This window comes from Hipposideros armiger, unplaced genomic scaffold (assembly GCF_001890085.2).
Source record: "Hipposideros armiger isolate ML-2016 unplaced genomic scaffold, ASM189008v1 scaffold_257, whole genome shotgun sequence".
NCBI classification, from domain to species: Eukaryota; Metazoa; Chordata; class Mammalia; order Chiroptera; family Hipposideridae; genus Hipposideros; species Hipposideros armiger.
Window position 1 is genome coordinate 288,230 of NW_017731607.1, and position 25,640 is coordinate 313,869.

The following is a 25,640-nucleotide window of genomic DNA, read 5'->3' on the forward strand; positions in this document are numbered from 1 at the left end:
ATTTTCTGAATAGATGAACTGATGAATGAATGAATGGATGATGTTTAAGGTGTTAAAGGAAAAAGAGTTTCTGATCAAAAAAGAAAATGCTTGGTTTAAACCAAGATAAACAGGTTTTACTACAGGTCTTTAATGACTGTTTTTAAAGTGCTGATGAGTACGATAAATCTGGGGTAGCAACTTTCAGGGAAGGGTTCCAGAGAATACACTTTAGGAAGCTGGCCAAAAATGTGGGGAATTATCTTGAAAATTGATGACAATGTCCTCCTTTTCTACTATTGGAGAGAACAGTGGATTACACAAAACAAACAAAAAACAACATGAGATTGACTCAGCAATGGCTTCCTCATGACTTTGTAATTAAGACTAAGGATATTTATTAATTTATGTTCTATCTGTGGGGCCTGGAAGACTCCATAATGCATTTGAGGGTTTGTGGAAAGTTAAAAAAAACTTTAGAGAACTTTTAAAGAGCACTTTATTGGTATTTAGCACATACTAAATTGACCCCACCGCCTAAAAGTTAATGCCACTTCTCATAGTGGTCAAAGGTATTTCCAGGTATAATAAAGTGTCGTGAAAGTGACAAGAGATAAGGGGCTCAGTGCCTTTGAGATGATGAGAAAATCAAGTAAGGATAGCACTAGCACTAAAATAAGATCCTAATTTAGGAATCAAAACGTCTTGGTAATTCAAGAGAACAGCATTCTCGGAAATATCAAAATACTTCTAGAATGTTCTATATTTTGACCTGGGTAGTTCATACATAGTTGATTATATCTGTCAAAATTTATGCAGATACAAACTTTGATTGATACATTTTAATACATAGCAATTATACCCCACTAAAATACTCTTAGCGTTAAGACAAGGAAAGTTCCCAGATCTCTGGAAATCTTGCTAAGAGATTCTTTTCCTATAAGCATTATTTTAGATTAGCTCTAAAAAAAATAAAGCTGAAACATTTTCCAAATATTGTAAAAATCTCAAAATATTTATAATCATGTTAAGGGTTTGGCACATGTAGTGAAAATGAAGAGGACTGGTCTGTGCAGAAAACGAAATTAGAAAATACTTTAAAGGTTATGGATCACATAGATAAAAAATGAAGAAGAAACAGGCTACTTTTAGTAAATAACTAAGACTATAAAGCAATAAGCATTTTACAGAGAAATGGACATTATTCAAATATTATAAAAGAATACAAACTCATTAACCAGAACAGCCTGTTTGCAAATTGGCCAGGTAGAGCCAAGTATGAGTTGATATCTCACATGGGTCATTAAAAGGCATGAAAAAAATTTAATCAACTATAATTGCAGTAAATTTGCTTCCTTTTTAAAAAATCAAACTATTTCTTTTTTAAGCTGCCAGCTAATTGTTTTAAAATTAAATTATTTTTAACTCAGGAAAAGAGAATTTTATGTATAACATTACTATATTGTATTTTCCCCCCAAACTATAAGAGTAATGCTTGTTCATTGTAATTATTTTGAAAATTTAAGAAAAATGTGTAAAATCTGAGAAAAAATTTTCTCATAATTCTGCCACCAAATTGCAGTCCCTACAAACATTCAGATGCATCTCACTCTAGTGCTTCCAGACATTCCATTTAGGAGGCTGAGACTACATTTGCAAGCACAATCTTTAATATAAAATTAAATCATAAGCTTTCATATGTCATTAAAAGCTCTTTGCATGGTGCATACATCATGATTTGCTTAATTATTCTCCTAATATTAACATATCTTTGTACATAGATATGTGTCCGCATTTGGATTATTTCCACACTATATATTCTAAGAAGTAGAATTACCAGGGTATAGACACTGTGAAAACCTTTGATGCATGTTACCAAATTGGTTTTCAGAAAGTTAATAGCTATTTACACTTCCATTAGCATTATATGACAGCGCTTTCTTCACTATGCTGATGCCAGCATTGAGATTTATTGTTTTTAATCTTACTTAATTTGATGGGATAGTAATGAGATCTTTCTGTTTTTTTAACTTCTTAAAAGCAACTATCACAATTTGCATTTTCTCTGTCAATAATCTGTTAATGTCTTTAGTCAATTTATTTTGGAGGTTTTTAGTGCTTTTTAATTTGTATTGATTTGATTATCTTTTTTATTAATTAAGGATAATAACCAGTGGTATGTTGGTAAATGTTTAGTAATCAGCAATCAATTTTTTTCTGGGTGATTAAAGTCTGATTTGCAGTGATTGCCTATTTCCACGGTGCAAATACTCTCACTATGACTGATTTCAAACACCAACATGATGTTACTAAATACAAAGGTGGGAAGAAATAGGAACAATCGGCTCACATGAACATGTGCGTGCTGATTGTAGCACACCTCTGAAACCTTTGGCAACAACATTTGTTATAAATGTTATCCCAGTTTTTTATGTCTTAATTATATTTCAAATTTTTTACACGTTTTTTTATAAAGTTGAACATTCCAATATTTTGCCTTGTGATGTCTTTCATTACTTTTAAGAATAGACATTTCCTCATTCAAAGATGAAATGATCTTTATTATCTGTTATTTTATGGTTTAACTTTTTATTTATTTATAATCTATTTTTTCCAAAATCTATATTGATGTAGGATGTGAAGTAGGGATCTAAAAGGATTGTTTTCTGAATAACTTATCAGAGATCCCATAATCACCTGTGGAGTTCCTGCCCCATTGATTAGTGAGTCTCATGTATAGCATATTTTTTTCTTAGATACACCAAGGTCTTCATTACATTACATTGATCTATGTAGCTATACTGATTTACTTATCCTTACTTTGTAAGATTTTTTTAGTATCTAGTAGGGCAAGTTTCCTTCCATCACTGTTCTTTACAAAGTCAAATAACAACATCTACTGCTATGGTCTGAATGTTTGTATCTCCACAAATTCAGGATATGTTGCCATCCTAATGCCCAATGTGATGGTACTAGGAGGTGGAGTCTTTGGGAGGTGCTCAGGTCATGAGAGTGGAGCGCTCACGAATGGGATTAGTGCCCTCTTAAGAGAGATTTCACAGAGCTCGCTAGTCCCTTCCACCATGTAAGAACACAGCAAGAAGTTGGCAATCTGCAATGCGGAAGACGGTTCTCACCAGAACCAGATCATACTGGTGCCCTGATCTGGACTTCCAGCCTCCAGAACTGTGAGGAATAAATTTCTGTTTTTACAGACTACCCAGTCTGTGGTATTTTGTTACAGCAATCTGGACTAAGACGCCTACACATGTGCAAAAACAAACAAACAAAAACAAGCAAAACTCTAGCTAGTATTTTTGACACTTTTATGTCTTCGATTAAAGTGTAGGTTGTCTTCATCTGCCAACTTACAAATGGACCAGAGTCTGTATATAGTCTTTGATATATCTACAATTCATTTGCTATGAAAACCCTTCTTTTCCTTAGAAAATTCATAAACATAACATTTATATGTAGTTCAGGCCTCAGTCAAATATAGTAACTGAACTTGAATGTTTTCCCATATCACAGATTTGTTTTTTCCAAAGTCCTATACTCTCACTTTTTTCTGCGTAAATACAAATTATTTTTTATATATCCTCACTTTACATTGGAATTTGTTTGAATGTCAAATAAGACATAATTTTTTCTTATGGACAAGCAAATTTTTTTCAATTATTAAATTACTATTTATATATGAGTGCAAAAGATTAAAAACTACTGTTCTTGGGACCACCAACTTGATATAAAGTCATCTTTACTTCAAGATGACTTGGTATATCTTATATACCAAGATATAATGAAGACATGACTGAGGATACTCAAACGCAAAACCTGAAGACAGTTGAGCCATAACTCTCTCATGTTCTCTAAAATAGCTTAGAATAAACCTTTTTCACTCCATGTATATGAAACAGGTTGATTCAGATTTGCTCGTGTTAGTTGTATTAGCTTCACTGTGCTCTGATTCAATCTGCAAAGTGCCTTGCCTGATGCCATAAGAAAGATCCCTTATTCTAAACTTACCACCAATTCTGAAACAGGTTTTTGTGAGAAATTTGTATCATGATGGCCAAATGACAATCCATGGCCAAACAGCACAATAACTATGTTTAGTGTGGCCCACATAGTGCTTTTAGAAATTTTTGAATAAAGTGTCAATATTTTAAAATTGAGATATTTAATATAAAATCTGGATTTCTGTCTTCTGTTGAAACACTGTTGGACCATTGTTCTCAAGTGGCAACAATCAGTTGGAATTAAGCCACCACTGCCTCCCTAGGATAAAGCAGGGGTGGCCTCTCCCTGACATAGGACTCTCTCACTCATCTACACTATTAGCCTAACTTGAAAAGGCATTCGATTTTGTAACCTCGGCTTTGAATAATATTTTCTTATGTGTGATGGGAAATTAACAGGAATTTTTCCTTAAAATTACAGAATTTAGAAGACCAAATAAGAGTTCGAGACCAGACGGCCACAGGAACTAATTTTGCAGTACAGGAGCTAAACACCAAACATCTTCAAGGTATTGGAGATCTTCGAGGAAGAGTCGCCAGGTGAGAAGCAGCATTAACTAAGATTTAGCAACAGTCAGTTCTTGGTCACTGAATTCTCATTCCCAAATAAGCTCCTTACTGTTCCAAACAAGATACTGTCTTTACATTAAGCTAAACTGATGAGATGGTAGTTGAGAAAGTGTGTCATAGAATTTGAAAGACTCATGTTACCTAAGATTCAAGGTTTCTATAAAAGTCCCCTCATATAGAATATCCAGTTTGATCCACAAGTGACAAGCGTCTTCTTTACAGACTCCAACTGTGCAAATGCCAACATCCATACAAAGACACACCCTCATAGCCAATTATAAAATCCCCAGAGGTGTCAAATTATAATTATTAAAACATTTAAAATATGTAAGAATTACACATAAAAGTCTAACAAAGGAATTTACTGCCAATGAATAAAATTTTGAATAACACCTTTTGTATGAGATTTCTAAATCAAAAGAATAATGGTAACAATTCAGTAAAAATCTGTAGGCATTCACATTGGCAGGACCACTCTGGTAGACACGGCAAAGATGACTTGTGAATGGCTGACCATGATCACCTGTCCATCTCTACATCTTTTGTCAGCACCTTTTTCCTCACTCCTGGACTACCCCTACTTCCATCTGGTTAATCACTCTTAAGTGTTAATAACCAAATAAGAATTAGGTAGGGCCGGCCGAGTGGCTCAGTTGGTTAAGAGCTCGCTCAAGTTTGAGTTCTGAGTAACAGCTGTTTGATTCCCAACCCGAGCTGAGCAGCTGCTGAGCTGTCAACAGATGGTAGGATGGCTCAGTTTAAAAAAACAAACAAACAAAAAAACAACAACAAAGAATTAGGTGATTAGCATTTAAGACAAACTTCCCATTCAATTCAACAAAAATGTATTGAGCACTTATCATATGCCAGGCAGTGTGCTACGATTCAGGGGTTCAGCAACACAGTCCCCCTTGCCTTAGCTGTTTACAGTCTACCTGGGAAAACAAGCCACAGGTATAAGCAATGAGGTGAGCATTATAAAGAAAGCCTGAAGTGTTATGGGAGTATCCAGGTCAGCTTGGGCCACTGGGAAGGCTTCCTGAAGGAGGTGAAACTTGAGATGAGTTTTTAAAGCTTGGCAGCAGTTAGCTAGACAAGGAAGGGTGGGTGAGAAAGGCACATCACATTTAAGAAATAACATGTGCAAAAGAACTAAGGGATGAATTATTGTGAATGTTCAAGGGCCTACCTATAAGAAAAGTATTTTAGCTCTGGTATTTTGGGATCTGCATTTAGAGAAATGAGAGACTGGGAGATAAAGCTAGAGAAGTGGTCCTGGGTTGGATGATAAGGGATCTTGAGGGCCGACGTGAAGAGTTTGAACTTTATGTAGAAGGTTATCAATCGCCATGGGAAGATTTTAAGTAAGAGGATAACATTATCATATTTAAGTGACATTCTGCTGATCTTGTGTGGGTGCTTCCTCTGTGCCAGGCAGGCACTGGCTACACGCTTTTCATTCATTACCTCCTTTCATCCTTAAATAACCCTATGAAGTATCATTATTCAGCATAGCTACCTATGGTTTTAAAGGTTGAGCACGCAGCACTCCAGGAGACACGAGTCACATAGTCACCTGTGTCTGGTGGGCCCTGGAGATGTGTGGTGGACAAATTGTGCAGCTATTTGCAGTGATCTCAGCATCATTACCCCCTCGTGGAGGTTGAGAAACTTGTCCCAGTTCACAAACCTAGGAAACAGCAAAATCCAGTTTCAAAGCCTAGTCTATCTGACACCAGAAGCCTCATTCTTAACCACTAGCCTACACTGCACAGACCAGCTGTTCCAGAGGGTGGGGAACAAGGAGAAGAGATGTGAGGGAATGAGTGGCAGAGCAAGCACTCCTGTGTAGTCTTTGGGGGTCTTAATGTGGACTCACATAAGAATATGCTAACTAACCAACAACAGAGGTGGTTCTGACAGTAGTATTTTATGTATACAAACGTCTGAAATGGCCTTGACCATGACATTGGTGTATGTCATGCAGCTCCCATCTTGATTAGATTAATTCCTAATTTTTTTTCCCCCTCTTCACCCCTAAGCGCAGTCACCGGGTATCCCTTCAAGGGATTGCTTAGGCAAAATTACCATCTTCACTCACCTTTGGCTCAACATTGACATCAAAAAATCTCAATAAAATGAAACTTATTTCTGGATCTTAATAATGTTGACAGTCATAAAACAAACAATATTTGTAGCACTTAGCATGATAACATGAAAACGTGGTTCCCAATATTTGATGACAGTCAAAACAGTTATTTTAAAAAATGAAAAGCTTCAAAGTGATCTCTGATAATTCCTATACAAAAGACACAGCCCGTCAGCGTTCTCCATCCTATTTTGCACACATACAGGAGCGTACTGAAACTTATGATCAACACAATATGTAACCTGCTCTCTCCCGAGAGGCCTGAGTAGTGGTGGTGGTGGTGTGGAGCTCCCTAACATGCTGGGAAGATGGTTCAGCTTCAACTCTAGCCCCATATCACTAGAGTTCCTTCCTGAAAATGCCAAATGCAACTTGAAGACCAAAGCTTCACTCACATGTTAGGGTGAATTATGTTTGTCCTAATATAAGACAACACTTGACTGAGACCACTCAAGGAGTTTTGACTGGGGCTAAGAGGTGGGAGAATGTGTTTTGAAGATGTGTTAAAAGACCTTGGTGGGTCAGGACATTTTTTTCTAGCCAGAAGAGAATTAACCAATCTGGGAGCCAAGGAAAGAAGCTAATGGGAGAAAAAATAGATTCAAAGTGTGATACAGAAGAGGAAAAAATTTCATTTTTTTCTAACCATACGCAGCAGGGAATATTCCCAAAACATGAAAATCTGTTGGCACGCCTATGGCCGAGTTAACACAGCAGGCCAAAAATCTAAAATTTCCTCCCAATTTCCAACTCTACTCCAATGTCTTCATCTACTCCAACTCAGTTATCTGGTTTGGGCAGGAGTATTATTAACCTGGTTTCTCTCCCATCAGGAAGAGAAGAGGAAAATGAAGGAGAGTCCTGTATATGCTCCTACATCTACCAGCTCATTACTCAAAGAACTTTAGAACGTTTGCCATCAAATGAATGCACAGATCCTACTATAGTATTAAAACTGTTATGAGCCTATTGATCTCACAACCAATTTCCATCTTGCCACTAGATGTGACTCCAGTATTGTGAAGCTTTCTGGAGATGTGCATTTCATCAGGCACGAGCACCAGCAAATTGAAAAAACAATTCAAGAGCTCATGTCTGCCCTAGAAACTGTTTCTAAGAACTTGGATATGAAGGTAACTGAAAATAGTTGGAATACTTATATAATGTGTTACCACCAGAAGTCAGATCATTACAGCTTATCAAAATGCCCAGTCAAGTGGCAATTGTTCAAAAGAACTCTTGTCTTCCAAAGGCTTTAAATATGATAGCTCATGCCAGTACACCATTAGAACTGTCAGTTCAACCAATGAATATTTAATGAGTGACTCCTATGTTCCAACACACCCACCCAATTAAGTATGCCACTTGATTCCACCATTGGCATTATTTCCTTCCTCTCTGGGTTCCTCTCAAAACTGTAGAACCAGGGGTTATAAGCAAAAGAATTTCCCATGGTAGCTATTATCATTAAAGTTCCAACATTAATGTGAGTTGATCATGGTATATCCCTGCAATGGGTTATGTTTCTTACAAAACAATACACAGGACCCCCGGCCTGGATGTTACAGGCCATCTCTACGCTGGCCCCTGCTTATCTCTTCCTTGTTGCTCATCCTTTGTACCCAGTGATACTGCACTACTTTGCAGGGAAGCCCCCACTAACACCAAGATATTGCACGGCCTCCATGTTGTTCTTATTCTTCTCTGCCTGAAATGTCTCCCCTTTCTCATCTACCCAGCTAGTGGTTTGACTGAAGGAGCCAGTGCAAAGCCTTCTGTGCCTCACTGCATCTCTTCTGAAGTCGTTTGGGCAGAACAAAGTGGAAGTCTTTGGGGAACTGGGGGAGATGGAAGTTTGGTGTATGATTATTTGTTTCTGGGAGCCAGTTTATCAAGAGCAGAAGGTTCACAAGCACACAGCTTACTCCATTCCCAGCAGTCTCCCATTGTCCACTCCCCTATGCACACATCTACTTAGTCCTAATCATTTTTTTTTTATTGATTCTCTTAGTTTTTCAAGATACTCACATCAACAACAAATTATGACAATTTTACCTCTGGTTTTCTGATTTAATTCCTCATTACTTTTTCCTTAAGGCTCTGACCAGAACATCCGGGACACTATTATATAAAAGTTGTCATAGAAGCAAGCTTATCTAGTTCCTGACTGTACTGGGAACGTCTTTGTTGTTTGCTGTTGGCTGTTGATTTGATTGATATATTTTTAACCATGTTCAACTCCTACTTAGTTTTTATTAGGACTGAATTATTTATCAAATGCCTTTTAGACATCAACGAATGCCTACAACATCATATCGGTTGTTTATTGGTTTGGGTTTTTGCTTGTTTGTTTACTTCTTTGGCCTTCTAATGTTCTATGTTGCTACATTTCCCAATATTGAAACATTTTTGCATTTCTACAATGAAAGTTATGCAGTCATTGTGTAATATTTGATTTCGCACCTAAACTCAAAAGTGACACTGGACTATAGTTTTTCTCTCTTAGTTTTAAGAAAATAAACAGACAAAAACAAAAAAAACAGGTAACACATACATATGGTTTAAAAATCAAAATTATGTAATATACCCTGAGAATTTTCACTCCCACTTTTGCCACATAGGTAGCCATTTTTACCAGTCTGCTGTGGATCATTTCAGCATGCCTTTATGAAGGTGCCAGAAAATGCAAATATATATTATTTCCCCCGTTACATAAAATATAGCATTATATATATATATATATATATATATATATATATATATATATATATATATATATATATATCACAATGCATCTTTCTCTTTTTACTTAACAAATATATCCTGGAGAACCACCCTATCAGGACATGGAGAGCTTCCCTCATTCTTTTTTAATGACTGCACACTCTTCTTCTGTATACAATAGTTCATTTAGCTAGACTCTCATGATAGACATTTGGGGTCTTTACAACATTTTGCTCTTTCAAACAATGCTGCAGTGTGGCATTTTCTTCACTTGTGGCATTTTGCATGTATGCAGGTCTATTTGTAGGATAAATACCAGAAGTGAGATTGCTGGGTCAAAGGTACATGTGTTTGTTATTTTGAAAGATCTTGTTCTCTGTAGGACTTTAACCATATTGCACCAACCAGCAATTGTATTATCCTATAACCCCACTGCCTCACCAGGGATTGTTTGATTTTTTAATTTTGCCATTCTTATACGAAAAAGACAGCATCTTCATATTTTAATAAGCCTTTCTTATCATGAATGAGGTTGAGCATCTTTTCATATATTTAAGAGCTATTTGTATTTCTTTTTCAGTGAGCAGTTTGTTCATGCCTTTTAATCATTTCCCTATTGACCTATTTTTCTTTTTCTTCTCAATTTCTAGGAGTTCTTTATGTGTTAGGGAATAAGCTCTTTCTCCATAAGATGAGCTGCAAATACATTTTCTTAGTTTGTCACTTGTCTTTTGACGTGCATATGTTGTCTATTTGTAGCTGAACTTATCTGTCATTTTTTTTGGCTTCTGGGATTTTAAGTTACAGTTACAAAAGCTTGAAAGAATTGCTCATATTTTCTTCTAGAATTTTTCAATGCTTTATTGTTTACATTTAAATTCTTGATTTGGTGTTTTTCCTAGTATAAGATGTATCTTAATTATTATATTTTTGAAACCTCATAGTATTTTAGTATCTGATAGGGCTAGTCTCTTCTAGCGCTTTCTTTTTCCCCCTTTTCCTGGTGATAATTGTATTTGCATTTGATTTTAAAATCAACCTATCTATAACAGTTCTAGCAAATGAAGCAATAAACTCAGCTTTAATTTCTGTTGAAATCATGTTAAATTTATAAATTAACTTTAGCATGAACATAGTCGCAATGCTGAGTGTTTCATCTAAGAACTTAGCGTGCATCCCATTTGTTCAGGTTTGCTTTTATTTCCTTTAGGAATGGTTTCAGATTTTCTTCATACAGTTCTGGCATCATTTCTTCTTAAATATATTTTGATATTTTATCTTTTTTTTGCTTTAATTTATTATAATGGGATTTCATTGTATCTTCTGACCAGCTGTTAGTTGTATATCATGAAAGCTATATTAATTTTATACTCCACTAACTCAGTAAATTCTATTCTTGATAATGATAATTTTTTAGGGCTTTTTCCAGGCACATGATCACATTTTAAAATAATTTTACCTCATCTTTTCCAATTTTCATATGCATTTTCTCTCCCTTTTCTAATTGTTTTAATATTAAATAGTAGTGACAGGAAGTGGGCATCCTGCCCTTGTTCTGACTTTAACAGAAATGCTCCCACTGTTTCCCTGTCAGGTAAGTCAGTTTCCTCAATAAACATGTTTAATGTGCAATTATTCCTATTTTACTGAGGTTTTTTTGTTTGTTTGTTTGTTTGTATCAAAAATGATTAGGAATTTTGCCAAATGCCTTTTCAGCATTTGTGGAGATAATCACGTGGGTTTTCTCCCAAGTTCTACTATCATAGTTATTTATATTAATACATTTCCTACTATTAAACCATCCTTGCTTTTTAAAAAATAAGTTGCAATTGATGATGTAGTTTTTGTATGTGTGTTGCTGGATACTGTTTGCTGCTATTTTATTGAAAAACTTTGCATCAATGTTTACAAATGAGATTAGTCTCTGGGTTTATGTGTAAATTTTTTCAGATTTTGGGATCAGTGTTGCACGGACTTCAGAAGAATAATTTGGAAGTTTTTCTTAATTTTTCTATGCTGTGAAACAGTTTAAAGAGCATTATAATTTTCTATGTTTAAAGAATTTTGCAGCTTTGCCTCTGAAACTATCTGGGCATTATGCTTTATTAGAAGGAGGAGTTCTTGATATCTTTGCTCATTTTCTTTCTATGGAAATTGGCCTGTTTGAACATTCTATCTATTCAAGGGTCAGCGTTACTAAATTACTTTTTCTTGGAAAAAAATATCTATCTCATTCAAATTTTGAAATTTATTAGCATAAAAAGTAGTACAAAAATACTTTTAGGATTGTGTTTTAATCCCCTCTGCTTTTATTTGTTACCCTTGCCATTTTATCATTTTATTTGTGCTCTTTTTCCCCTTGATGAGTTAAGGTAGTCATGGCTTAACAATTGTATTGATTGTTTGGCAATGAATCAGTCTTTTAAAGTATTTTAAAATTCTGCTTCCATTCTGTTTTCCATCTCACCAATTTAAGATTTTGTCATTTTGTTCCTTTCCTGCAGTTGGCTGTGCTGTTCATTTAACTTTTGAACCATATGTATTTGTATTCCTTCTTTTTTTACTGATACAAACATTTATGGTTGTGAATTTTTCCTGAGCATTCATTTAGTCTTTTAACCCTATATTCCCTAGATTTTGATATGTACTGTTCTTATTGTTTCATAGAAATTTTGCTATTGCATGTTGTATTTTTCTTTTGGTTGAAGTTAAGAATAGTTGTTGGTTTTTTTCCTCTAAGTACTCTTTGGGGGTTTTTTATGCTGCTATTTTTAGTTTTATCTTATCATAATTTGTGTTGTATATACCAGTTTTAGTTTTTGGAACATTTTGAGGGTTTTTGTTTGTTTGTTTGTTTGTTTGTGGCCAGAAAGTAAAATTTTGTACATGTTCTAAAAAAAGTGTATATTCTGTATTTTTATCATCAGTTTATTCTTGTAATTCTATTAACTGTTTACTTTTAGTTCAATATATAAGGTAAATAGATGTTCAAAACTATTTTTCACAGTGGATTCTACTTCATCATCTACAAAAATGATCTTCTTTGTCCATTTAACATGTTTTGCCTTCAATAACATTTTTATCTAACAATTGCTCAGACTACTTTCTTTTTCTTCACTTTTGCCAGGCATGAATTTGCCTATTATTTTGCTATTAAAACAATCCTGCCTTAAGCGTACCTCCTACAAATAGCCATTCATGTGTCATTGGTTGCCGTCCCAACATTTATCTATTCAAACCCTTCCATTACTCACCTCCTCCTTCTCTAAGAGAGCTCTGATTTTGTTAAGTTCCCACTCTCCTTATGACCATCTGTTTCAGGAGCTGAGCTCTGTTTGGCCAAAGCAATCATTGAGTTTTATTCCCCTTGACAGTGACTCGTTTAGCCGTGATCATGTGTTGCAACTGCATTTATTTTCCAATCCAGCCCCTTTACCTAAAGGAGCTTCCTCAATGTTTCTAGCACGTGGAAGGCACTCTTATCCTAACTGCCAGGGCTGAAACTTGGTTTTCCTTATCTTTAAATGCCCTACGTCATTTCACTTGGGATTCACATGTGCTCACGTCAGAATCCTACTAGGAAGTTCCTGAGGCCTAATATTAGGCTACTCCTGTGTTTTTTCAGAGCCTAATTGCTCATTTAAATACTTACTCATTAAGTGTTTGGTGAACATTTACCATTGGACACCTAATGTGCACTGAGGATCTAGGGGTGATGGAGGATATAGTAGCTTACATTGTAATTGGAAGACAGAAAATAAAGAAATAATAAAATTAACAAATTGACAAATAACCTGATGTCAATAGTATGTTTTTGTTATATCATTAGTAACCTCTTATCAAAATAATATTATAAACAGCAGAAAGACACACCCCTTATTATTCTTTCCCTGAAGGTAGCTTTGTCACCGTTGAATCATGCCTTTGAAAAATGCAAACATGCTTTAGGCTCCAGTCTGTTTCTTGGCTCCTTTAGGAATAAAGTACAATTAATGTACGTGCTAGTGATTTTGTTCACACACCCAAAAAGTTCCCTTTTGTACTTTCATTAGGTAATGCAGCTCTTAGGGAAGATGGAGGCTTCCAGTTCTGAGCAAATATCGAATTTAAAGATGGTCCAGGGGAATTATCGCCACGAAATGAATCTTTTGGAGTTCAAGTAAGTGAATGGAAGATTTTTAATTCTGTTAAATGCATTCCAAAGAGTTTTGCCTACTGAAGGCATTGGCATTGAACAAAAACCTAGTCCAGGAATATGAACCTGGCCAAGAAATAAAGCAACAACTTGATATGCAGAATACTCTACAGTAAAGTAACTTATACAATATTCATAATAAAAGCATATTAATTTTGTCATTCTCTTTGTTTGCATAATTGCTCAATTGAATTGATATACTCATTCAGGCCTTTCCTATAGAAGAATTTTATTTATCATTAGTTGTATATTTAAATGCCTCTATGTTAAAGCACTACTGAATATACATTGATTCCACAAGAGTATAACTAATTTTTAAAACACCTCTGATGACAAAAAGCTTTTCTTAAAAGCTTTTCTAAGAGTGCTTCTCAGATCCTCTACTTATTCCTTTACATGATCCGTTTTTAAGACTGGCCTCTGTCCCACCTTAAATTGAGTTATTCCCCTGTGTAATGGAGAAAGCAGTCAAGGAGATAAGACTCCACAATCAGGTTATGGCCCTCCTTACCCTCAAATCCTCCTTTCTTAAATGACCACCACTTCCTGGGATCCTGATGCAGGCAAAGAGCATTCTAGTTACTTGGATGATACTACTATACTGCCCCCTCTACTCTTGTTCTTTGTCCTCCCTGTCCCACATTACTGGGTTTAATAACTTGATCAAATCTAATATTCTGATAACACTGTGCTTTCTCCATTTTCCCCCATCTCTACCATATTTCATGAAATCTAAATGCCACTGACTATAAGATGTACCATTATATTTTATTTTTGTACCTCTAAAACATGAAACCATTAAAACATAGCATACCATCATTTTAAGACACTTTCCAATTTCATAGATGTTAAATTGGGAAATACATGTGTTCTAGGAATTGATGACAAACAACAGTCATCACTAAAACTCAGAGAAGTAGCTGTCTTGAATAAACAGAAAATACCCACTTTATTTATACTCTAAAAAAGCATATCTAGGTTCTTAAATTTTAGCACAATGAGAATGCTCAATAAATATGTGTGGGGCTTCATCTAATCCCTTTCACTTTGAATTAAATGTCCAAAAGAGGAGGAAAGATGTAAAGTGTTTCTAGAAGTACAGTTTAAGAATTGATTTGTGGGAGGGGGGAGAAATGGAACTTATAATCTGAAATGGACAACTGGCTTAAAGAGATGAAGTATATTAACAAATAGAAAAGGGGTATAGGAAACGTTTAAGATCTAGGGCTAATTGCTTTATTGATGATGCTGTGTACTTTTACTATCTTCAGTCCTGTGGGAAATGGGCTTATAGACAAATAATCTAAATAGTTAAATCTGAGTCTGGGCACTTTCGTAATAGTATAAACTTGAATCATTTCTCATTTGAAATGATAAAACCTTAAAATTTCATTAGTATTACAGTAGGTAACAGTAAGTTTATAAACCGGGTTTTTCCCCAAGTAATATTTATGAGCTCTAATAAGCCATTGAATTACACAATTGATTCTTTTTTACTTAAACTGTCTCCATCTTTTTTTTAAGTAATATGCATTCATTATAACAAACAAAATAAAACAAAGATGAAAAAAGAGGTCTCCACCTCAGCTTCCTTGTGTAACCAATGCTAACACCAGGGGATGTATCCTTCTACACTTTCCTCCTTGTTAATATAAATATGTAACAGGAAGAGGACTGTGGGTGTGTGGGTGGGTGTGTGGGTGTGTGTGCGCGCGCGCACGTGCGCATTGGGTTGTCAGAAAAGTCATGATGCATTTTTGCAACGGAAAACATAGAAAAAAATACGTCATGATTTTTCTAACAACCCAATATACTGGGGTGCCAAAAAAAATGAATACGAGTAGACACTTTGGTCAATGTTGCTCAAGCAGTAGTTTGCTGTAATCAGAAGTGTCTAGATGCTGATGGTAACCACTTTGAGCACCTCTTGTAATTGCAGAAGTCAAACGTGACTTGTATTCACCTTTTGTTATCGGTATATATTGAGTATTACAATTTTAATAGTTTTTTCCTTTCTGAAAATGTGTTCACATTTTTTGGTACCTTCTGTATATACACACTAATATACACATTTATATATTTATATATAACATGCATATTATGTATGTATATATAAGTAACACATTATAGGCATGTTTTTTTTAAGTAAATCCTATAGACATTACTCAATAATTTGTTTTTTCCCACTATATCTTGGATATCTCTCTAGATTAGTGAATAGTATCCTAATATTTTTCAAAAATGCAAATGTTTTAACTTACAGATATGCCATAATTATTTCAACCATTTATCTTACTGATAGATTAATAATTTCCTTCCAGTTTATGGCTACCACAAACAAAAACATCATCATGTGTACATCCTTAGATAACCCTAGATATCAGGGCTTTTATTTCTAGAGGCAAGATTCCTAGTTCAAAGAGTTTACAAATTTATTAACTTTTTTATATAAATTTCTTTTTTTAAATTTACACTCCCAATAACATATGAGATCTTTCTCAACATTCTTACCAACACTGAATGTTCTCTCTTTTTAATATTTGTCAAAATTAAAAGATTAAAAATAATATCTCTTCTTTTGATTTGCATTCCCTTCTCCATTTGTATTTTTGTTTCTGTGAATTGCCCATTCTTATCACTTGTCAAATTTTGTATTGTGATTTTCATCACTTTTTTCTTTATCAATTTATGGGATTCCTTCACATCAGGGATATTAACCTTTTATATTGCAAATTTATTTTTCTCAAAGAGACCGTATTACAAATACTTTCAAGAGAAAATAAGGCAGGTAGTGCTTTTTTCTAAAAATTATTATTAACTAGAACACTTGTCAAATCAAAGTAGATGGGGTATAGAACCGCTTCTTTTTTAAAAAGAAATAACTCTCTGATCGAGGGGATTAAAAAGCTTTTTAATTATATTAAAGGGTAAGTTTAATTTAGCAATTCTCCCATTTAGAAATGTTAACAAATTTAAGTTAAAAGGTCATTTAAACGTATTTTCCATTGAACTTAAGAGCCACAATTATTGTCTGAGAGTTTGCTAGTGAATTCCTGGGACTTTGGCACTTATCCGTAACCCTGACAAAGGAGACACAGTCTGTAATTGGAACCCCTGCATTGGGCCTCCTTTTTCCCAAAGGGTCTTACTCAGAGGCTCAGCTAAGTAATGACTTAAGCCAACACTTAGTGCTTAGAGAGCAAGTTTGGACCATCATGAAATAGAGCTGCCTTTTAGCAAGTGTTTGGCACAGGCAGAACCTACCAGTCACTCCCCTAGTGGCTTGCTGCTGATGCTGTCTAGTTGATAGTGATTTGTAAGAAAATTAAAAAGTATTTGGTCAATGGAGCAAATGCATAGGCTCAAATGTTACCGCACAACTTTAAAAATGCTACCACAGTGGAAAGTTACAAAACTATCCAAGGCAAAGATGTGTCTCATCCATCTTTTGTATCCTCAGCATCCCTTATCTAGACACAAATAGAAGCCAATGAGTAAATGAAATGAATGTTTTGAGCACCTATAATATGTAAGTTGTGTTTTGGAATATCCAGAGAATTAATCATAGCCACAGACAGTTGGGGAGAAAATGCATAAATAAATAAAAAGCTAAACATAGGTGAAGTAAAAGTTAAAACAATGTTAAATGAGATATATTGGAAGGCAGAAATAATATAGTAATTGTTATTTGTAAATGCCTACCAATCATTAAGTGCTCAAGATGTTCAAGTGCACCCGATTCTGTAGGGTGGGTCTTATTCCCATTTTTAAATATGAAGAAACTTATAATCATAGAGATTAAATAATTTGCCCAAAGTCACACAGCTAGACAGTGTCTGATTCCAAATCTCAGATTATTTTTTTAATCCATGATGCCTCTACTTCATGATTCGACTTGTTACTAAACTAATTGTGCTTAGAGAAATTAAAGATAACATCTGATTGAAAATATGAATGTATGAGGCTATGAAGATATTGGGATTTAAGCTCAAGTAAAATTTAGAGTGGCCAAGAAACAAGTCTTCCTATCAGAAAAGAGTTGGAATTGCTTTATAATTAGTGTCACTAATTAGAAATCACAGAATATTAAGAAGAAGTTAGTTTAAGGTATACAGGTATAAACTTAGGGAAAAAATATTTCTGGAAATTAATTTCTTGCTCTGATATGAAACAAAATCTTAGACTCAATCTCCAAAGAAATAATTGTACATGGTCAAAAGCACTTACTGAAATATGATTAGAAAAAATGAAAATATGTTCCGTGTTTATCAGCCCATCAAAAGACACTAAATCTTGGTATATTCACATTTGGTTAAAGCTATTATCTAAATTCTTAAGAAACTGTTAATAGGAACAGTTTCCAAGAATTCAAAATTTTCATGTCTCCTAGAAAAGTTCATTCAACAGGTTCTTAAAAGCAAGACACTGGATTTGAGACATAAGAGAACCAATAAAACTAGTCCAGGATGGAGCTGTGTCCTCATTTATGTATGTCTGCCATAAGCAGGGTGGTCTCCAGGATGTTTGTTCCAAGCAGCATACACCATGCTCACCATTCACTCACAACACAGCTCTCTGCCCTGGACTCTGTTATGTCTATAGATCTACGTTACTTTTTTTTTTACTCTTTTTGTAACTTTCTTCCTCATAATTGCCCTTGGAGTGTATTTTAACCTGACTCCACCAGTATAAATATTAAGGAAAAAAACATCCAGCCAATACCTCACATTATCCTAGTGAGGTCTCTAGCCATAATTTAAAAACCTGACTTCTGTGTTTTTAGAAAAATGAAAGAAAAAGCTGTCTGTCAATCATCATCTATCCATCTATTTACCCACCCACCCACCTACCTATATCTATCTACATCTGATAGAATTGCCCCCCATAACCACTGGAATAGAGGATTTGGGAGCTATAATAAAATGTGAATATCATCCATGGTAAATTCATCCTGTTGAGGTTTTTAACTGTAAGTTCTATAATTAACAGAAAAGTAATTTTTACATGGTAAATCATGTCCATTATGTTAGGAAAAAGTCTACGGGAAAAAAAGGATTTACATAAGTTTTTCTTTTACGTTATCCTTTTTATCTTTCAAGAAGAATGTCTTTTTTTAAATAATGCTTTCATATTTTGAGAAATGACCATTACACAGTCTGACTCCTGTTGTTACCAGGAAAGTGAATCTCCAATTGCAGGCAAAACCTTGTAATGAAAGGATAAGTAGTAATTCATTCTTTATGGCTTTACTCAAATTTCAGAATTTCAATTACTGGTATGTCCTTCCAGAGATATTACTTGGGCATATTGGTTTTCAGAGGGATTTTAATGCTGTACTAGTGATGAGAGTAAATGCTCTCATTTATTTACACAGTAAAGGTGAGCAGTGGAGGCTGGCTTCCCAACTGTAGAGCTACCTCTCGGTTATCTGAGGACTTAATGACCCCCTTAATCACTATTAATTAATACTTCCACCAGAGATAGGGAAGTGAAAATGAAAAATCAAAGATTAGGTCTCTAAATAAGTTGACAAGTCTATGATTTATCTGTGAACAGCCCTAATAAAAGGAATGAGAAAAAATAGCTCATTTATTAATTTATTTAGCAACTATTTATTGAGCACTTTCTATATCGCAGGCATTGTTCACAGCCATTAACAAAGTAAAATTCTTGCTCTTATGGAGCTTATGTTCTAGTGGAGGAGACAGCACACAAATTAGTATATCTCACATGAGCATTTGAGAGAAAAAGAGAGTAAGGGAATAGTGAGTGTCAGGAGGGTAAAATGGATCTTTCTTTAGTGTGGTCAAAAAAAAAAAAAGCTTCTGTGATAAGGTGGTGCTTGTCTGCAAGTCTGAATGAAGTTCGTATTCTTATAAGAGAGTATCAGACAGAGGAAAGAGTGGGCTAAAAAGATGTCCGCCATTCAGTTGGGAGCTTAGTTGTCCGAGATCCAACAACTGTTGGCCAGTAGCACAGCAGCACAATTGCTTGGAAACCCTGACCAGACTGGGGAAAAGTACCCAACTTCATCTCTTTTGATGTTGAGTTACTCGCCTGAATCATGGTATGCGTTCTATGTGAAAAATATTCCTTTCTGCATTAAAAAAAAAGTGATAATTCAGAGAGATGAGGATCGAAATTTAGCTACTATGCTACATTTACCATAACTATAGGAAAATTAACTTGCTTTTGCCATTCCTGAATTTCGTCATCTAAATCCTGGTTTCTCATTCTTGACACCATTGGCATTTTCGCTAGATAATGCTTTGTTGTGGGTCTGTCCTGTGCATTGCAGGATGTCTGGCCTCTACCCACTACATGTCAGTCGCGCTTCCCAGTTATGACAACCAAAAATGGCTCCATACGTTGCTAGGTGCCCCGTGGTCTAAATCAAAATGGAAATGGCCTCACATAACTTGTCTTTTCCAATTAGTCCAAACGCTTTTTCAGGAAAGCTAAAGAGGCATATACATGTAGTATACTCATATGCCCAGCATGTTTTAAGCAATTTCCAATGATAAATATCACAAACCAAATTATCTGCATATAATTTTTCCTGAAAACATGAAAGCAACTATTATTTCAAGCCACAACTAATCTCAGTATTTCCCATATCGACATGCGTCGTTCCTGCCAATCTAATATTTTGCCTATTCTGAAAGAAAATTTGAAATTGACATCTTACCACAAGCAGGTCCTATGCAGAAAACACACACAGAAACCACTCACCAGTTCCCACCCCTCATCCCACCTCTTCTCAGTCCCGCAATTCTTAGTCATTCCAGATGTGGATTCCCCTTTCTGCTCAAATCCTCAGTCACTCTATAGTGACTTTTCAAATGGATGACATATGATTCCAATCCTTTTAATCTCTGTAATAACATCCACTTCCATTTTTAAAAACCCTTCATCCTGCTATTTAATACCCCTGTGGCATCATCCTGATGCCAGCCATCCCTTTCTGCACCTTTGCCTATGATTTCTGTTTGTGCACCATGTGAACAGCTCAGCACCACTTTTAAGGCCTCCCTCCATCCCACCCCGCAAAGAATCCACTCACTGAAACCCATATAAAATTATATAAAGTTAGGGCCAGCCGAGTGATGCGTTGGTTAAGAGCTGGCTTAGAATGCCAGAGGGCCCCGGTTCGGATCCCACATATGAGGGCCAGTGACACTGCCCTCTACAGCTAAGATGCTGAACAACAGCTCAACCTGGAGCTGGGCTGCCGAGAGTCGCCAGCGACGGCGTAGCCTGCAGCCCCTGTGGCAGTGGGTTGCCATGAGCTACCGTGTGTAGCCAGCAGCCAGCGTGAGCGGCCAGCAGCCGCAGTGAGCGGCCGTCCAGAAGCCGGCGACTGATCTGCCTCGCCCGGGAAGAGCGCAATGATGGTGCCAACTTGGGCCAGTGAAGCAACGTCCTCCACAACTAGACTGAAGAACAAAAGGACAGCAACTTGTCTCTTCCCCTTCCCCCAATTCCCCAGCGCTGTTCCCATCCCCCAATTCCCCAATAAAAATCTTAAAAAAAAAAAAAGTTATATAAAGTTAGATTAGACCACAGCCATATTTCACATTAGACCATTAGACCACAGGTCTAATTTCATTTGTCCATTACTCTTTTATAAAAAAGCCATGCTAATTGGTATCACTGGTGACTACTTTCCTGCGGCAATGGCAGCACTAAGTGGTTTCAGCAGAAACCATATGATCAGCAAAGCCCCAAATATTTACTATGCGGCCCTTTACAGAAAAAGTCTGCTCACCCCCACATTGAGCAACACTCCCCACCCCGAGTGACTTATTAAAGTGTTTCCTCCACACGCACACACTGCATCCAGGGCCCTGAGAGGTCATCTATGTGGGTGACACACGTATTTCCATGTGGCTGTCTCCTGTCACTGTATGTTTATTTTAAGGTATGTGGTGGGGTATTGTCAGCAGCTGGGGAGAACGTGAGCTCAGGACAGGGCCCCAGAGTGTGGTCCCCCACCCTCACATCACCCCATAAGTACTTGCTAGACACACCTGAGCTTCCTCATCTGAGAGAAACTGCAGATGTTTTCTTTGCTGAATTTGGGTTTTATGTTTCAATGGACTTATTAAAACAGACCAAACTATTTTTTTCCCTCAGATTTAATTCACTTTCCAATAACCTGTATGAGGAAGTTGAGACCAATCAGAAATGGGCAGAAAACCAGTTCATCAAATATGAAAAAGGCCAGCTCAGCCATATCCATGAGTGCCTGAAGCTCCTGCAGGAGAAACTGGTAAGGCGCTTTATTCGTTAAGCAGGCTGCTGCACGGCCACTGGAGTTTGGCCGTGAGCACAGGTCTCTAAGTGAAGGCCGCACTTCAATATTCACAGTAACCTACCTTTTCGTGGCACCAGATGGAGCTCCAGAGGCCTGGCTTCCGGTCCTGCTTGCTACTCCCCAACTCTGCGGTCCCACACGTCTCAGGATGTGCTCTACCTGTACCAGAATAACCGGAAGGGCTTTTAAAAATACAGGTTCCTTGTCCCAACCCAGAGCCGAGGCATCCCAGCCTCCGGGGCCTCCCTGGGAACCTGGGCATCTAGGCAAGCTCCCTAGGTAATGCTTAGACACAATAAAGCCTGAAAACGTCTTAGACCAACCGTGTTGCCCCACTGGAGATCCGTTAGCCGATCAAAGGTTTTCAGAACTCCTTCTCCAGATTCAACCTTACAGAGAAAAGCCCCAGCTTTGGGGTGAAACTACAGTACATGGGGAATTACTGCAGAGCCCCCCTCTCCCAACACAGCGGCCACGTTGCTGAGCCCTGACAGGAGACAAGCATAGAGCTGGCAGGGTCATCAGTGCCTGCTAGCCATGCAGGTGACTGAAATAAGATGTTTCTGGGACTTCGGTAGAGGGGCTTCAGTAAATAATGCTCCTGGCCCCCCACCTGAGTTTGTCAACAACTGATAGGACCATAGCCCAAGACATGGAGACAAACGTTACAGCTCTGTCACTGATAAGGTTGAAGTCTGTGCTGTCCGCCTGCAGCCCCGCGGGCCTGCTCCTTCTCCTACCTGACTGAGGCAGACTCCTCCACCAGTTCTAGGCGGCACCGGATGACCACGGGGTCGCCTACCGGCAGAAGCCCCCCCGCCCCAAGGGAGAGAGAGGCTGGAGTCCACCATTCCTGAGGCAGCCAGACTAGCCCGTTCCTGCTCTCCCATCCCCGGTGTAAGACAGGGGAGAAGCCAAGAAGCTAATCAGCCTCGGGATGCTGCATATTAGAATTACCTGGGAGTATTTTAAACTAGACCAATTCCTGAGCTCTGCCATAGGCTAGTTAAATCAGAATTTGGGGGGCGGTGTATGGTCCAGGTGATTCTAATAGACAACATGGGTAGAGAATCACTATTCTAGCTGAAATCTGTCCACATGGAGATATAAAGCTCAGGGAATAAGGACATCTAACACTTAGGAGCACGTCCAAGGAGCACAGGTCAGGCAGAGCCTAAAATGCCTTCCTTGGCTGCCTTTTTTAAACACTAGACTAAAATTCCAAACCCTCAAGGTGTTTCAGCAAGACCACAGCCCTTTATTTTCTTTTCTCCCGTAACATGCAAAATTCCAGAAACAAGAGAATTCTGCATGTTATGGGAGAAAAGAAAATAACAAGGCCGAACAAAGGGATGGACTCTTCCACTTATGAACACAGTTTTAGGTGCAAGGGAACTTGGTTTGTATTTTCATGTTTAACATGGACACGTGAATGCGTTAAAAACATTCTCTAAGCCGAAATACAAATCCACACAGATTTTCTTGTCCGCAGAGTTTTAACATGTGATATCTTTTATAGGAAAAGTCTGAAAATAAAATGGAAAAAAAATTACTGCAGCTTTCGAGCAAATTAGAGAATTTCATCAATGCACAGAAACAGGAAGCAGAACTAAGCAAAGTAAAACATATAGAAAATAAACTATCCAAAAAGATGAACCAACTAGAAAAGCACATCTGGGAAGAATTAGAGAAAATGCAGAATGAATATCAATCAGGTGAGCAGGTGCCTTTGATTAAGTAAAGAACACCAGTCCTTGCCTATCCAGCCCCTCAGAGTTTTCTACTTTGCGCTAATGGCCAGGAATTGATCTTGTCATTAGTGACATCGTTTTGTACTTAATCTGACTTTTCCAAACATCCCATAGCATGTCAGCACACCACTGGAAGGTAGGTAAACAAGTTTACTTTCTTCATGCACACTTGGCAGCTTCACAAGCTGGCCATTGCTATGCGATGTTTTCTACTCTCTAAGATCAAAGGCTCGTAGAACTGTCAGACCTGGAAAGCCCTTGGAGAGCAAGAGCTGGCTTGTGGGTATATCACGAAATGAGGAGCCTAAATCAAATTCTCCTCATTGAACTTGCAGGTAATGAGCCTGGACAGATGTCAGACCGGAGTCCTGACCTTTAGAAGTAAGAAAGAGAAATGAATTGAGAGAGTCCGGTGTGAGGACGGCCTTTCTTCTCAGGGAGGCTAATGGCAACAGTGTCAAGCTGAGCTAACATCAAAGAGGATTAATTTGAAAGGCTCATCTAATTTGTCAAAGGGAAGGACAGAATAGGTGCTGGGGAGCAGCCATCTGCCTCAAGTCACAATTCTGAGGGAATTACCCGGAATCTGAAGGCTCCTTTATTAGAGAAGGCCCCACCTGATTTTCTGTCCTCTAGATCTCAGAAAAATGATGTAAATTCTACCAAATTTTGGTCTTGTATAGAGATGCTTTGAGGGTGTCTTGGAAAGACTTCATGGTCTCATTCTGCCAGATGTTCTTGCTGGCATAGAAGTGAAATTTGCTTCCTGGGAAATCTGACCCTCACCACCTCTACCCTCCAACTCCCACTGCCGAATCAAAACAATGAACTATCTGGCCAGGAATCACACCCCAAACTTCACTGGCCCTTCTTGTAGGGCCCTGCTTTCTACTTAACTACCAGAAATTTAATTTTGTTCATTCCAGTAGTGTGATCACAGGATGTGCTGAAGAGAAATTCGCAGTCTACATGTCTCTGCATTTTACTAAGTGGGAGTTTAGCAAACAGTGACTCCAAATTAATACTTTACTCCATTATGCCGTTAATAAAAATGTGTTTAGAAGTGATTCTGTGAAAGGCTCTGGTGAATAAGAAATGGGCTGCACTGTAAAAAGCTTGAGATTTGGTAGGTCTGTGGTTATGAGTGACTAGACTTGTGTAAGGGATGCAAAGTGCTGGAGGGCAGCTGAGGGGGAGCAGCCGGTGGCCACTCTAGGTCCCTCAAACAGGTTAATTTTAGAGAACATTTAAAATCTCGTCTGTGGTCTTTACCTTCAATTTGGTAACAAGAATTAAAAAAGAGATCATTCAAATCTCTTGTCAAAGTATACAGAAAGAAGGTATTTTCAATTTCTCTCTTGAAATACAGAATAATTTCATTATGCAATATATTCGGGGAGAGAGGAAGGAAAGGAATTGAGTTAAATATTCACAATGAAACCAGATACAAGTTGAAACACTATTGCTAATGCATCTTTATAATATACAAGAAATGGATTGTTATACATATTTAAACTGGTCTTAATAAAACAATGTGCTTTGAATTAAAAGATGATCAGTTATGACAGGACTGCTGATTGAAAACTTTTGTAAAAATAAAAAAAGTTCCAATGCATTGTTTAAGTATGCCTATTCTCATATCCACTTCCAGGATTTAAATCGATTCATGACTCTCTCAGCTCCCTCCAACAAATACAGAAAACAAAGATGGATTTAGAGAAATATAAAGTTCAGAAAGACCTAAAGAAGTTACAGCGTAAGATAGTGGAACTCCAGGAAATATGAAACCTTCTTGTCATCTTCTTTATCACCGAACAATGGAGTGGTTTGTTGGTAAAAGTTGGGAAGAAGAAACCTCTGGGATGTTTATTGCTTCTACTGTCTCTGCAACTCTTACTACCTTTTAAAGGAGATGAATATACCAGAAAACCCAATA

At 37.0% G+C, this 25,640-nt stretch overlaps 1 protein-coding gene across 1 annotated transcript in view; it reads left to right on the forward strand.

The window, feature by feature from the left end:
- Nucleotides 1-25,640, forward strand: part of FAM81B (family with sequence similarity 81 member B) — a 45,996-nt gene extending 20,356 nt beyond the window's left edge. The window contains exons 5-10 of the mRNA XM_019656267.1: nt 4,420-4,538; nt 7,721-7,850; nt 13,494-13,600; nt 21,773-21,908; nt 23,473-23,668; nt 25,356-25,640. Of these exons, the coding sequence (XP_019511812.1) occupies nt 4,420-4,538; nt 7,721-7,850; nt 13,494-13,600; nt 21,773-21,908; nt 23,473-23,668; nt 25,356-25,489 (822 nt within the window). The 3' untranslated portion in view covers nt 25,490-25,640. The remainder of the gene's footprint in view (nt 1-4,419; nt 4,539-7,720; nt 7,851-13,493; nt 13,601-21,772; nt 21,909-23,472; nt 23,669-25,355) is intronic.